The following is a 12,242-nucleotide window of genomic DNA, read 5'->3' on the forward strand; positions in this document are numbered from 1 at the left end:
GACAGAATTGCTCCTCTTCGAAAATGATCTTCAGGATGGAAGAAAGTCCAGCAATGACCTTCTTCAATGCAACACTGCCTGCAGAGTTGCTACTGCTGCTGCTGGTGGCTCGCGGGGCTCAGCCCCAGGCTGGCAGGGTGAGCACTGACCCCAGTGCACTGTGACCACGGGCTCTCCGCGCCCACTCTGGGTCCTGGAGCTGAGGCCACGCTGCATGAGAGGTCCCTGGGCAGGTGCAACTCTCAGTCAATAAGCCGGAAACAGGTTAAAGAGAAGACAAGACAGTAAAGGTCAAATAGATGCTATCCCAGATAAAATATCAAGGGCTTGTGGACTTGAGCTGGACACTATGTAAAAATGAGGTAACCAGATATCAGTAACGTTGAGAATTCAAGATGCTTGTAGCACAGCTGAAGACACAGCTTTTCACGTGTAGCTGCAGGAAGTTCTGCTTGGGAGCATTCTATTTAGGATTCACTTCTGAGCAGCACTCCTAGATAGTTCTCTTATTTGGTACATCTAAACTTCTGAATAATCTCAAAATGATGCCTCAAACATCTCCAAGGTTCTGTAGGTGATTCCAAATCAAAGAAAGGTCTTGTCACGCCTGGTATTATTTTGGTGTTAGCCTATATTATATGACAATTATTTAAAAATTGGTAATCCATATTTGGGTTCCATGATAGCTCTATTAATCTTATTTTATTAACTAGAACATCTTATTCTCCCAATAGGATTAGTGGCTAGAGCTTATTGTACAACCAAAACCAAAATGGGGGCAATGGGTTCTTGGAATCTAATCACCCATGATGAAATATCCCACTGGCCAACTCTCTGATGCAAGATCACCAGGGCGTTTCAACGCAGCCTCAACTTTCATATGGTCAAGTCCTCATGATGGCCAACGCTTAGATTTTTGTAGGACTCAGAATCCTTTTTCTCTTAGCTAGCCCTCTTCTTGCTCATTCTCTTTTACATGCATCTGTCCAACTTTGGTAGGCTGTTGAGTTCCAGTGGAAGAAATCCCATTCTGCCTCGTAGCCTCTCCCTTAGGGACTCGGAAAGGGAAGGTAGTGCAGTTCTTTCTGGCCATCTGCCCGGCATGGGACCCCAGGCTTCTTGGGGTAAGTTTGACTGGCAATTTTAAAGAATTCTTCCGCAGCATCGAGTGTAATGAGACGGTCCTGCCAAAAAATTAAGAATACAAATGTTGTCAAGATGGGAACCAAGCCATGCTGGTGGGAAAACCAATCTAAAAACCACAATATCCACCCTAGAAATAATGATGAGTGCGTAAAACGTTTATTAAATTTTTCCCAACAAATTGAGAGACACTCCTTAGCCCTTACTTACATTATCCAAGAAACATTCCACTGCTCTTAGAGTCCTTTCAAATCATTTTTCAATCTTAGGTTATATACACAATATTTCTCACATCTCTTTGACCTAAAAATGGTTCAAAAACCTGAGTGCACAGCAAAATTGGATGAAAAATACAGATAGATTCTTGAGCCACAATGCAAGTCTCAGCTGGTCTAAGTGCAATCCAGAAACCTGAATCTTTAAAGCCCTCCAAGTGATTATGATGTGCTGGCCACTGGGTACCAATGCATAAGATGCCAGCATCATCTGCCATATCTCATACCATGGTGGAGCTGGTGGTGTGAGAATGCTGAGAATACGGACTAATAGAGAAGCAAAACTTTAAAGCAAAATCAGAGCAGGTGGACCAAGACATCCACTTACCACAACAAAGAGATATCTCTCCGAAAGCTCCCAACTGGTTGGGAAAATATTGGTCTCTTCAGCCAGTCTCAACAATATCTCCCAAGCTTTCCTTGTGTTTTTAGAATCACTGATGGTGCTGAGTTTTGTCACTGACAACAAAGAGTCTGCTTCCTTTTGAAAACCTAAGGTAAAGAGATTGAACCCTCACGTAAAGTAGTCACAAGGACATGATGGTCCTGCAGGAGATTAAGGGACCCAACAGTGGATTAGGAACAAATATGAGAAAACTGAAGCCCAAGGCACCACTCCCTGTGCTGCTTCCCAGCACAGTGAGGTGGGTGGGGTCTTTAATTAAAATTCTTTTGCGATTTCTTCTTACCAGATTTTCTCTGTTAACTTTTTCCTCCGAGTTAAGCCTCAGATACTCATCCACTGACTGCCTGCTGCCCCTTTTTTTGGTTTGCAAACCCTCCTCCCACTCCCTACCCTTCACCTCCTCCCCTGTCTCCTGAATTCCTACTTCCCCTGCAACCTGCACAATGGTCACCTTCAGGCCCCTACTTCTCCAAGCCCAGATTCCCTTCCCCGGGGCAATATGGCTGACTGGTTAAATTACTTACCCAAAGGTCTAAAAGACCCACAGATTTACCCTTCCTGGGATAACTTACATCATAAAGAGGAGACTATTAAGTCAGAACAATACTGGGTGAGTAAAGAGGGCAGTCCACCCCACCCCATCATATCCCAACTAAAGCAACAGCGGCTAGCAACTTGGTACCCCACTTTTGAAAGGTTATGATGCCAAGGTGTCATGTTCTCTTTCAAAGCAGAAGGACTGAGGACTTCAAAATTGATAAAATCATTATTTTAAAACATGAAAACAAGCTTACTTTATAATGTGAGGACCATGTTTATTGTATCACAACCCTGGCAGATTTAAGAAAAATCAATACCCAATATCTACTCTAATACCACAGGTATTTTGCTGTCTCTCTTACAAATAATATTTCTCCCAATCTGCCTTACCTTATAAAGCTATGATTAACTGGCCCAGCACTCCCATCTAATGCAATCAATGTACAATGCCCAAAAAGTCAATGGTGGTGCCCATATGATTCCACTGCCCTGTGCTACTTGATACTGAGGACAGATGGAGTAACACATGGCAAAATATGTCCTCAAGACAGGGTCTGGTGATAACAGAAACATCAGATGTTTATGCCTGAGGATACAGGGAGGATGGGATTGGGAAAATAATTAGTACACAGTAGTCTTAATCAGTCAGTTACTGACATTCCTTTCATAAAAACCATGCTGGAGAAAGTGAAGAGGAGCGATCACAACTGGTTATTTTTACCATTTCATAATCACTTTCAGACTCACCTAAATCTTCTAAAATGCGTTTCCATCTATTTCTCACTTCCCTTCGAATCTGTCGCAGGGTGTAGATATCATAGTTGAGTTTTTGCCACTCCTGTAGGAAAATTTTAAAAATTCAGTTTTATTTTTACATTTTGGCCTAAATCCCTAATTCCCGAAGTTAAGCTGTTTAAGCCTGTGGTTCTCCTCTTCACTAATCTTCAAAACAAATCCCAAAAGAAGAGAAGAAGGTGGGAAGATGAAGTCAACAGGAATACATCAGCTCCGTGTCTGGAGAATCTGCTGTATACCAGGTGATATGACACATTACATAAATTATCCTAATTAGACTCTTCACGTTACCTATTCTTTCAACTGCAGTGATAACACCTGTAAAGTAGGGATAACAAGAGTGAACATTCCATTTAAGATAGTTATAAAGATAAAAGGTATAAAAAAAAACCTTTATATATAAAACACCTGCACACAGTGAGCACCTAATAAAATCTAAGTATTACTGAAGCCATTTTATAGATAATGAAACTGAAGCCTGGAGAGGTTAACTGGCTAATCCAGTATCATCCAGCTAACGGGTATCAGAATTGGTGTTTGAATTCAGATCTCACTCCAAAGTTCACGAGAAAAATGACACACAGGGACTTCTCTGGCGGTCCAGTGGTTTAAAAATGGTCCGCATCAAAAAAAAAATCTTTAAAAAAGAAAAACGACACACAAAGAATTTGTGTCTTTCTTTGTTATCAGAATAAAGCAGACCTGAAGTAGATCCCAAGTTTCTTGATTTCCAGCCAATGTTTCTTTCATCGTATCTCAGCATTGCTCTCATTCATTTATGTTCCCATGATAGGATGAATCTTTCAAGCATTCATCAGAACTATTAAAAGATTATCATTCTGAAAACTTCAATCTTATGAGTAGTAGGCCATCATGTTGGTCCCCAAACAGAACTTGAATCTTTCAGGAGCATTAGAATCTTTACTGAGCTAGGCATTTGTTTTAAATGCCATGGAAATTTGTTTTCAAGGAGCCTTCTCTATATAGAAGGGTCATTTTATAGAGTATACCTTTTCCTCTTGGCAAGAACATTAACCACACAACTATCCTAAAGCACAGCTTAAAAGAACATCATTCTAAATGCTCAATTTAAGACTCAAGTTATATGATATTTTGACTCCACTAACCGGAAATGTTTCAATGATGCCATTATTTCCCTACCAAGTTCCTTTCAAGGCTTGCCTTGCTCATCCCTAATCAACTTTCATGACTGGTTAAGAGAAATCAATTTAGCTGCCATTCCCAAACATTTATAGATACCACTTTGAGAAAGAAAAGCTAGCAAAATAAAGCCCGTTTTGTTATGATTGCATTTTAGATCTTGTATCTGAAGATACAAAGGCATCAAAAGGTCATGGATTTCACAAAACTATAATTCAAAAAGATACATGCACCCCTATGTTCATAGCAGCACTATACACAATAGCCAAGACATGGAAACAACCTAAACGTCCATCAACAGATGACTGGATAAAGAGGATGTGGTACATGTATACAATGGAATACTCCTCGGCCATAAAAAGAATGAAATAATGCCATTTGCAGCAACATGGATGGACCTAGAGATTATCACACTAAGTGAAGTAAGTCAGAAAGAGAAAGACAAATACCATATGATATCACTTATATGTGGAATCTAAAATATGACACAAATGAACTTATCTATGAAACAGAAACAGACTCACAGACAGAGAACAGACTTGTGGTTGCCAAGGGGGAGGAGAGAAGGGGGAGGGAAGGATTGGGAGTTTGGGATTAGCAGATGCAAACTATTATATAGAGAATGGATAAACAACAAGGTCCTACTATATAGCACAGGCAACTATATTCAATATCCTGTGATAAACCAAAATGGTAAAGAACATGAAAAAGAATGTATATATATGTATAAATGAATCACTTTGCTGTACAGAAGAAATTAACACAACACTGTAAATCAACTATACCTCAATAAAATAAATTTTTTATAAAAAGGTCATGGATTTCAGCAATTTCCTAGAAATCAGGAAGTGGTGAATCTGAGTACTCTTTCCTGGTCCTCTGTTTTTGACCAAAGGTGTGTATAGACATGTGTTTGCATAAGTGTGCAGTGACTGGGGTCAGGGATGAAGTCTGTGACACTGGAGGGCAAGGCTGACTGGGTCATCTCAGAAATATGCAATCCTGACCTCATCTTCAGCACCATGTTAAAGCATTCCTATCTAATGCCCCACAGACTGTGTAAGTATTCAATACAGTATTGCCATTTTCATTGGATGGGTCATTCGGTATATATAGCATTTTGGAAAAGAGCATGGGTGTTAGAGCCAGACTTCCCAGGTTTGAATCCCAGCTCCATTATTTATTAACAGCCTAACTTCGGGCAAGTTCATAACCTCACTGTGTGTCAGTGGCCTCATCTGTAATATGGAGATAGTAATACTACCTACCTCTCAGGCTTATTGTGAGGATCAAATCAAATGATCAAATGCCCTGAAAATGGAGTTTGGTGCACATTCTCCTCCAAACCAGTGTAGACACAGTTAAGAAACAATCTTCCAAGACTCAGGATGATTTCTATTATGAGGATTGAGGACATTATACATGACATTAGGCAGTACCTCATTTGTGAGGACCTCCAGAAGAAAAATTTCTCTGCTCTTGACATTAGGTTAGGATTTCACTTTTCCTAAAAAATGTTTCACTGTTCTGAACATTGTGAATTTTATAACTGATCAGTTCCCACGCTTACCTGAAAATGTAGAGTCCTTTCATGGAAAACATATAGGATTTTGAAAGCATTTTTGAATTATCAGAAGTTTTTACTACTTTTTATATCTTTATGTTTTTTCTCTTTTCTCATCTTCTTCTAGTTTGTGCTCTCATTGTATTTTCATGTACGTTACCCTAAGTCCTTTTTGATTAAAAAAAGACTGTAAATAAACAAAAGATTACACAGAGCAGCACTGTGCTTATTCTCAATGAAACGGACCCTCCTTGCTGGACTAAATGAAAAGTGATCAGGCTTCAACTCACACTTGATTAGAGACCCACACAGCCAATCCACAGATGAGGTGCTTTACATACTCACACAACCTTAAATGATGTAACAAACCACTAGGTGGCTTCATTAACGTGCGAATAAAGGTCTCTGCTAATTTTTCTTTTAGCTCCTTAGGCTGATGCCTCAGAACTTCTGTCCTGAGGGAAGTGTAGCCAAATCTCTATTTTTCGGAGACCCATTCATCATTGGGTAATCCGGGCTTCAGACTTTTTTTTAATCTTTCTTTTCTTGCTGTCCATCTATCAGTTATTTTGCTATCCTAAATACTAACACGGAATGTTATACAAATCCATTCCGTTTCAGTGTCTGTTCCTCTGATAAACGGTTAGATGGTGAAGCAACGATGTAACATTTTAAAATCTGCTAAGGATGGATCCCCACACGATGCACGTAGTAAGTGCCTGTTAGGATTAACAGAATGAAACGCTGCGCTTCATAAATCCATATTATTACTGTCTTCTTTTGACAGAATAGTCATGGATAATCATATATGAAAGTATTTGAAAGTTCTGTGCAAAATTTAAAGCTCTAAAACCAGAAGAAGCTTGGGCAGAGTTTTAACTAAGTACTGGCTTTTGAAAAAATAAATAAGAGGGGAATTTGAATTCCTCTTTAACATATGATCCCAAAGAACAGAATCTAAATGTAGCAAATGAGAAACGGTGATGAACAAAATCTTACCCACAACTAAAGAAACTCATTTCTTCCCTGGTATTAGAGAAAAACAAGTCTTATGATGTCCTTCTACATTTTAAAAATTGTATCAATTTTCTTTAGACGAACAATTTGAAAATAACAAGTTAAATATTCTTCACAAGTGACTTGATGCTCAAATCTATTAGACATCAAAAGTTAAACTCTTATTTTAAAAAAATCTTTGTTTACTCATAATTTCTGAAGTAATACATTGTGGTCTTTGTGATGCTGTGGCCCGAAATTTTAACAATGAGTACATTAGCAGAGGTGTAATAAAAGAAATCATGCAGATTTAATTTCATAAGGTACCTGGGAACCAAGTCAAACTGAAAAAGTTTGATTGAAAACAAGTAACTGAAGATGCTTAGCTGAATTTTTGAGGTTTTTCTCCTCCCTAGTTGTTGGCCAAATCAGATCAGGGTTGCTAGATAAGAAGGATGAGGCCAAACATGAAAGGAGAACAAAGCTCAATCTCCTGCCACCATCAGGAGCTAGGTGTCCCGCAGCTTTCGATCCCATGAGCTCGCCTTGACCTTGAGTTCTGATTTAAGCTCCTGGGATCATTTTCTCATGCATAAAATTAAAACATTTTATTCATACCTATACTGTGTTAGTGTGAGGTTGTGGGAACATAGCACCATTGAAAAGTACTCTTCCTTCTTGTTAAAAAGGTGATTTATACATTTAAAGAAATGTACTCTAACAATAGGTGACATATATTTTAAAATAATCTTATACTCTTAGGAACAACTTCAAAAGAGATTAATTTATTTTTAATTATAAAAATAATATAATCACATAGAAACTTCCTCCTCCCCTCCCTCTTTCTTCCTCCTCCTTCTCCTTTCATTTCTTCTTCTTCTCTGGTAGCTACTTCCATAACTCCTCCAAATATTAGGTTTACACTTCCAATCTCATATGCATTAACTTTAAAATTTCTTTGTGCTCTCTGCTATGGACAAAGAGAGCAATTTAGCTCTTCCCTCCCTCTCTCTCTCTCTCTCTCATTGCAAGGGAGACAGGACAAGTGGGGACACAGATTCTCATTAGTATTTGGACAAATCACGATCTATCCCCTGGGGCTGGCACACTGTGGCCCCAAACAAAATCTGGGTTCTAGTAGCAAAAAAGAAAGATGTGATACAGACACTGGGGCAACTGATCTGTCTGCCACAAGCAGACATTTGACGTTTGCTTCTCCAAGATATATTTTCCCCTTCTCTCATCAGTCTGTCAAGTTTACCCCAATTTTCCTTTAGAGAACAGTTATATTCTCAGCTCTAAGACTGGACACTGATTGGCTTAAGCTAATAAACTCAACCCTGGCAACATATTAGAACCAACAGGGAATATTTGAAAATACCAATGCGTGGGATCCACTTCCCAGAGCAATGAAATCAGAATCCTTTGAAGGGTTGCCAGGCTTGAAATCCAATAACTTAAGCTAATCAGCATATCCCATTGGCTCAGGTATGGGCACAGTACCCAATTCAAGCCAAGGAGATGCAACAAAATCCATGGGGCTTCTGGGATGATCAGGAGTGATGTTCTCTCTTCCCCTGGAGGATGGGGTGTGAGGGTACAAAACCTAGAAATGGTCCCATCACTTTTACTACACTGAGAAGAGCCAGCTTAAAGAAAAATCAATATTCAGAAGAGGACAAAGACGAAAGTATCACATAGAGGTAGAGCCTAAGGCCATCCTGGGCCTCAGGATCAAACTTCATCTGAAGTCAGTCCTGTTTCTGGAACTCGGTTACCTAAGCTAATTCCCTTCTGGTTTAGACAACTGGAGTTCTCTTTCTGGTCCTTACATCTGAAAGATTCACGTTATAAAGCCCACTCATTGAGTACATACACAAAAAGGTAATTATAAATACAGTACAAAATATTAATCTCATATTTTCCTACCTCTAACCCCTAGGGAAAAATGTTCAGCATATCGAGCTGTTTAGCTGGGAATGGATATGGCTTACACGGAATGCAGTATTAATGGCTCTACTTGGGGTTCAACCTTTCTGTCCCAGGAGTGACTTAGGCAATGACACAGATATAACAGCAGTCCTTTTCTGCATCCAGGGATTGCTTTACGGTGCCTCCCCTGAATTCTGTCCACCAGAGCAGAGCTTTTCGACTCTCACAAGACTGTTGCTATAACAGGGGAAAGGAGATGGCTTATACCTCATTAGCTAATTTCTTCCAAAAATCCGGAGGAGAAGGGTCTAACTATCATTTGCTTAACTACTCAATTTCCTTAATTGCAAAGACATGTTGAACCCTTTCAGCTGGATATAATGATCCATTCAAAGTTAACTTTTGATTCATAATAACTTTCAGCCAAAATCTATTTACCACCTGGAACCCAAGCATTAAGATGATCTTGTCTTTTGTCTTTCTTGGATAGTGAAAAGTCATCTTCAGAGGAAGATGCTCATATCCAGGCTTAAATCTGCTTCATCTCCTTCATTTCATACCCTCAAATCAGATCATCACAAACTGAAGTTTAAGAAATGGTCCTTATTATATTTGATCTGCATAAAAACCCAGCCAAGAAGGTCTTTCCCAAATTTTACATGAAGTGATGTAACTTTCCCTACGTTCAACTGCCAACAGCAGCCAAGCCAGAATCCAAATCTAAGTGCATCTAATTCCAAAACCCATACACCCTTAATAAAAGGAAATAAAAAAGAATAACTACTTATTGTTGCTTCCCTGACCCAGCTTCTTTTTCCTTATGCATTTATTGTTTGTTTATTTAAGTTAGGTAATACAGTCACATGATTCACAATTCAAAATGCACTAAAGACTGTCCCTCAGCCACCAGTGTCCTCTCCACAAGTAATAAATGGTACCAATTTCTCCTGTACCCTTCCATTTTTTCTCATAAATGGTAGCAAACTATACCCTGTACTTTTCACTTAATAATATATTTTAGCAATCATTCTGTACCAGAATATAAGGTTCCAGATACTTCTTTAACTTGATTTTTTGTCTGGTATAGACAGAAACAAAATTATAATAAACATATATACTTGTTTTATAGAAAATGGTCTCCTAAAAAAATTACAATATTTTCCTAAATGTGCCTTAAAAGTAGAAAATGCCTTAAGACGTTTTACTTCCTAGTCATTATTTTTAACATCACCATCAAAAAGTACCAAGTAGGGACTTCCCTGGCAGCCCGGTGGTTAAGACTCTGTACTTCCACTGCAGGGGGCACGGGTTCGATCCCTGGTTGGGGAACTAAGATCCTGCATGCCATGTGGCACAGCCAAAAAAAAAAAAAGTACCAAGTACCCACATGTATCATACACTGTATACATCCCTTTGGGAATTTCCACTTCAACTCAACACTGACATTAAAAGAAGACTCCATACAATTGTGGCTATAATAACACTGTACTGCAAAAAGTAAACATCTAAATCAGGGAACTGAAAAATGAAGAGTAGCCAAATACTTTTACTTGAAAGTGATAGCTTTTTGGTAAAATGAATTCTTTGAACATTGTAACTGTTATCTCTTCCCTTTCAATTTTCACTAATTCATATCGTCTTATGCTACTTTCTATTTAAAATGAAGAGAGAGTCTCTAAAAGATAGAAAAATCATATTGACTTCTTCTCCCATTTTGCTTTCTGCTTTCCATTCTGCCTACAGCTTTCTTTCATTTTGTAGGTAGTGGGAAATTTCAGATAAGTAAGAGAAAGACATGTACTACATGGGAGGGTGGGAGGTATATCTGGATTTTAACAGGCCCCTAACAGGTTCTCTCATGTTTGCTTTTCAAAGAGAAATGTGAAATGGATAATGCTCGGGTAGTTTTGCAGCTACTGAAGAGTACTCAAAACTATTGATGTCAGCCTGGAGGAAGGTTTTTAGTAAAGCAGGAAAGGGCTCGGTTTCCATTTCAGGGCCTAGTCATTTTTATCAGTGACTTCGTGAGGTCAAAGGTCACAAAAGTAGCAGAGATAACTAACACACGGAATGTGAGAATCAAGGTTTGAAACATGTAACAAATAAGGCCTATGACATAAAAACTGTAGGTCAAAATTTATTAGCAGCAGTTCATGTGAAAGACACATCCTTGCATCTGGTCCTTTGGCTATGTTGACATTTTTCAACCTAAGAATCGGATGTATTTTTATTTGCTCCTAATAACAAGAACTAATAACTTTATTTATTCCTTAGTCTGCTAAGCCTTGTTAGTGTTAGCAGAGCCACAGAAAGAAGATCAATGTTAGAAGGAACGTTCTATCCAGAATGAAGGTTTTGTAAGATGATGATCCCTCCATCACTGGGACTCTAAGCTATAATTTCTATACTTTGGTAGAAATGTATAATTTATATTTCATAACGTCTAGAAATTTATAATTTATATTTTATAACTATATAATTTATAACTTCTAGAAATATAATTTCTATAGGCTCTTTCAACATAATATATTCTTTCTGTGTCACCTGGAAAAATCCAAAAAGGATCTGAAGGCATTTACAACAAAAGAGAGAGAGAGACAGAGAGCACAACAGACAGACAGTAGACAGACAGACAGATAGATAATATTTACAGAGGATTTACTACTTCCCAGATATTGCTCTAAGCTCTTTATATGTATTTACTTAGTTAATTCTCATACTATGACATGTTACTCTATGAGATGAATATGATTATAACATCTGAAGAACAAGGAAACTGAGGCTCAGGGAGGTGAAGTACTTGCTCAAGTGTGCACTCCAGTGAGGAGCTGGGATTTCAGACCCAGGCAGTCTGGTTGTAGGGCCAACACACTTAGCCACTGTCCACACTGCCTCTTCAAACTGGAAGCGAGGGGGTGTGTGAGCAAGGTAGGAAGCGAGGGAAGGACGAAAGAGCAGATGCTTAGAACAGAGACCGACCTGAAGGAGGAACTAAGAAAACACCATTGAAATCTTTGAAGAAAAACAAACTTTTCTAGAAGCAAAGTATTCCCAGGCTCTAGCCAAGATTGCAGCCAGATCCAAGAATGTCCTTCTCGATGGTTGACTCCCCGGGACGTTGTGCTCCGGTCCTTTCTTTGGGGACTTCGGTTCTGCTTCCCCTCCTCGGAACGGGTGGAAGGACCTCACCCACCTCCCACATTCCCCACCCCCCCCCCACATGCCCTCCCGTCCACCTGGCTCCAAGTCATCCCTGAGGAGTGAGACAGGCAAAACCACTCCCTTTGAGATGCAGACAGGGTGGGCAGCTCACTGCCAAGGTCTGAGATTATGAAGACAGAGCTGAAAAGGTGAATGTTTGGAGCCGGCTTGTGCTTGTCTGCAACAGAAAGAGCTGTGAAACTGCTCATACTTTTCTGAAACTAAGCTT

General features: G+C 39.2%; 1 protein-coding gene across 2 annotated transcripts in view; it reads right to left on the reverse strand.

Annotated features, from left to right (window-relative positions):
- Positions 1 to 717: 717 nt before the first annotated feature.
- The window catches only part of LOC133100552 (melanoregulin), a 141,864-nt gene continuing 130,339 nt past the window's right edge, over positions 718 to 12,242 (reverse strand). For both annotated transcript variants that reach the window (XM_061204785.1, XM_061204794.1), the window contains 3 exons: positions 3,112 to 3,202; positions 1,747 to 1,910; positions 718 to 1,184 (listed from right to left, as the gene is read on the reverse strand). In XM_061204785.1, the coding sequence (XP_061060768.1) occupies positions 1,050 to 1,184; positions 1,747 to 1,910; positions 3,112 to 3,202 (390 nt within the window). In that variant the 3' untranslated portion in view covers positions 718 to 1,049. The remainder of the gene's footprint in view (positions 1,185 to 1,746; positions 1,911 to 3,111; positions 3,203 to 12,242) is intronic.

Source organism: Eubalaena glacialis, chromosome 1 (genome assembly GCF_028564815.1).
Source record: "Eubalaena glacialis isolate mEubGla1 chromosome 1, mEubGla1.1.hap2.+ XY, whole genome shotgun sequence".
Classification (NCBI taxonomy): domain Eukaryota; kingdom Metazoa; phylum Chordata; class Mammalia; order Artiodactyla; family Balaenidae; genus Eubalaena; species Eubalaena glacialis.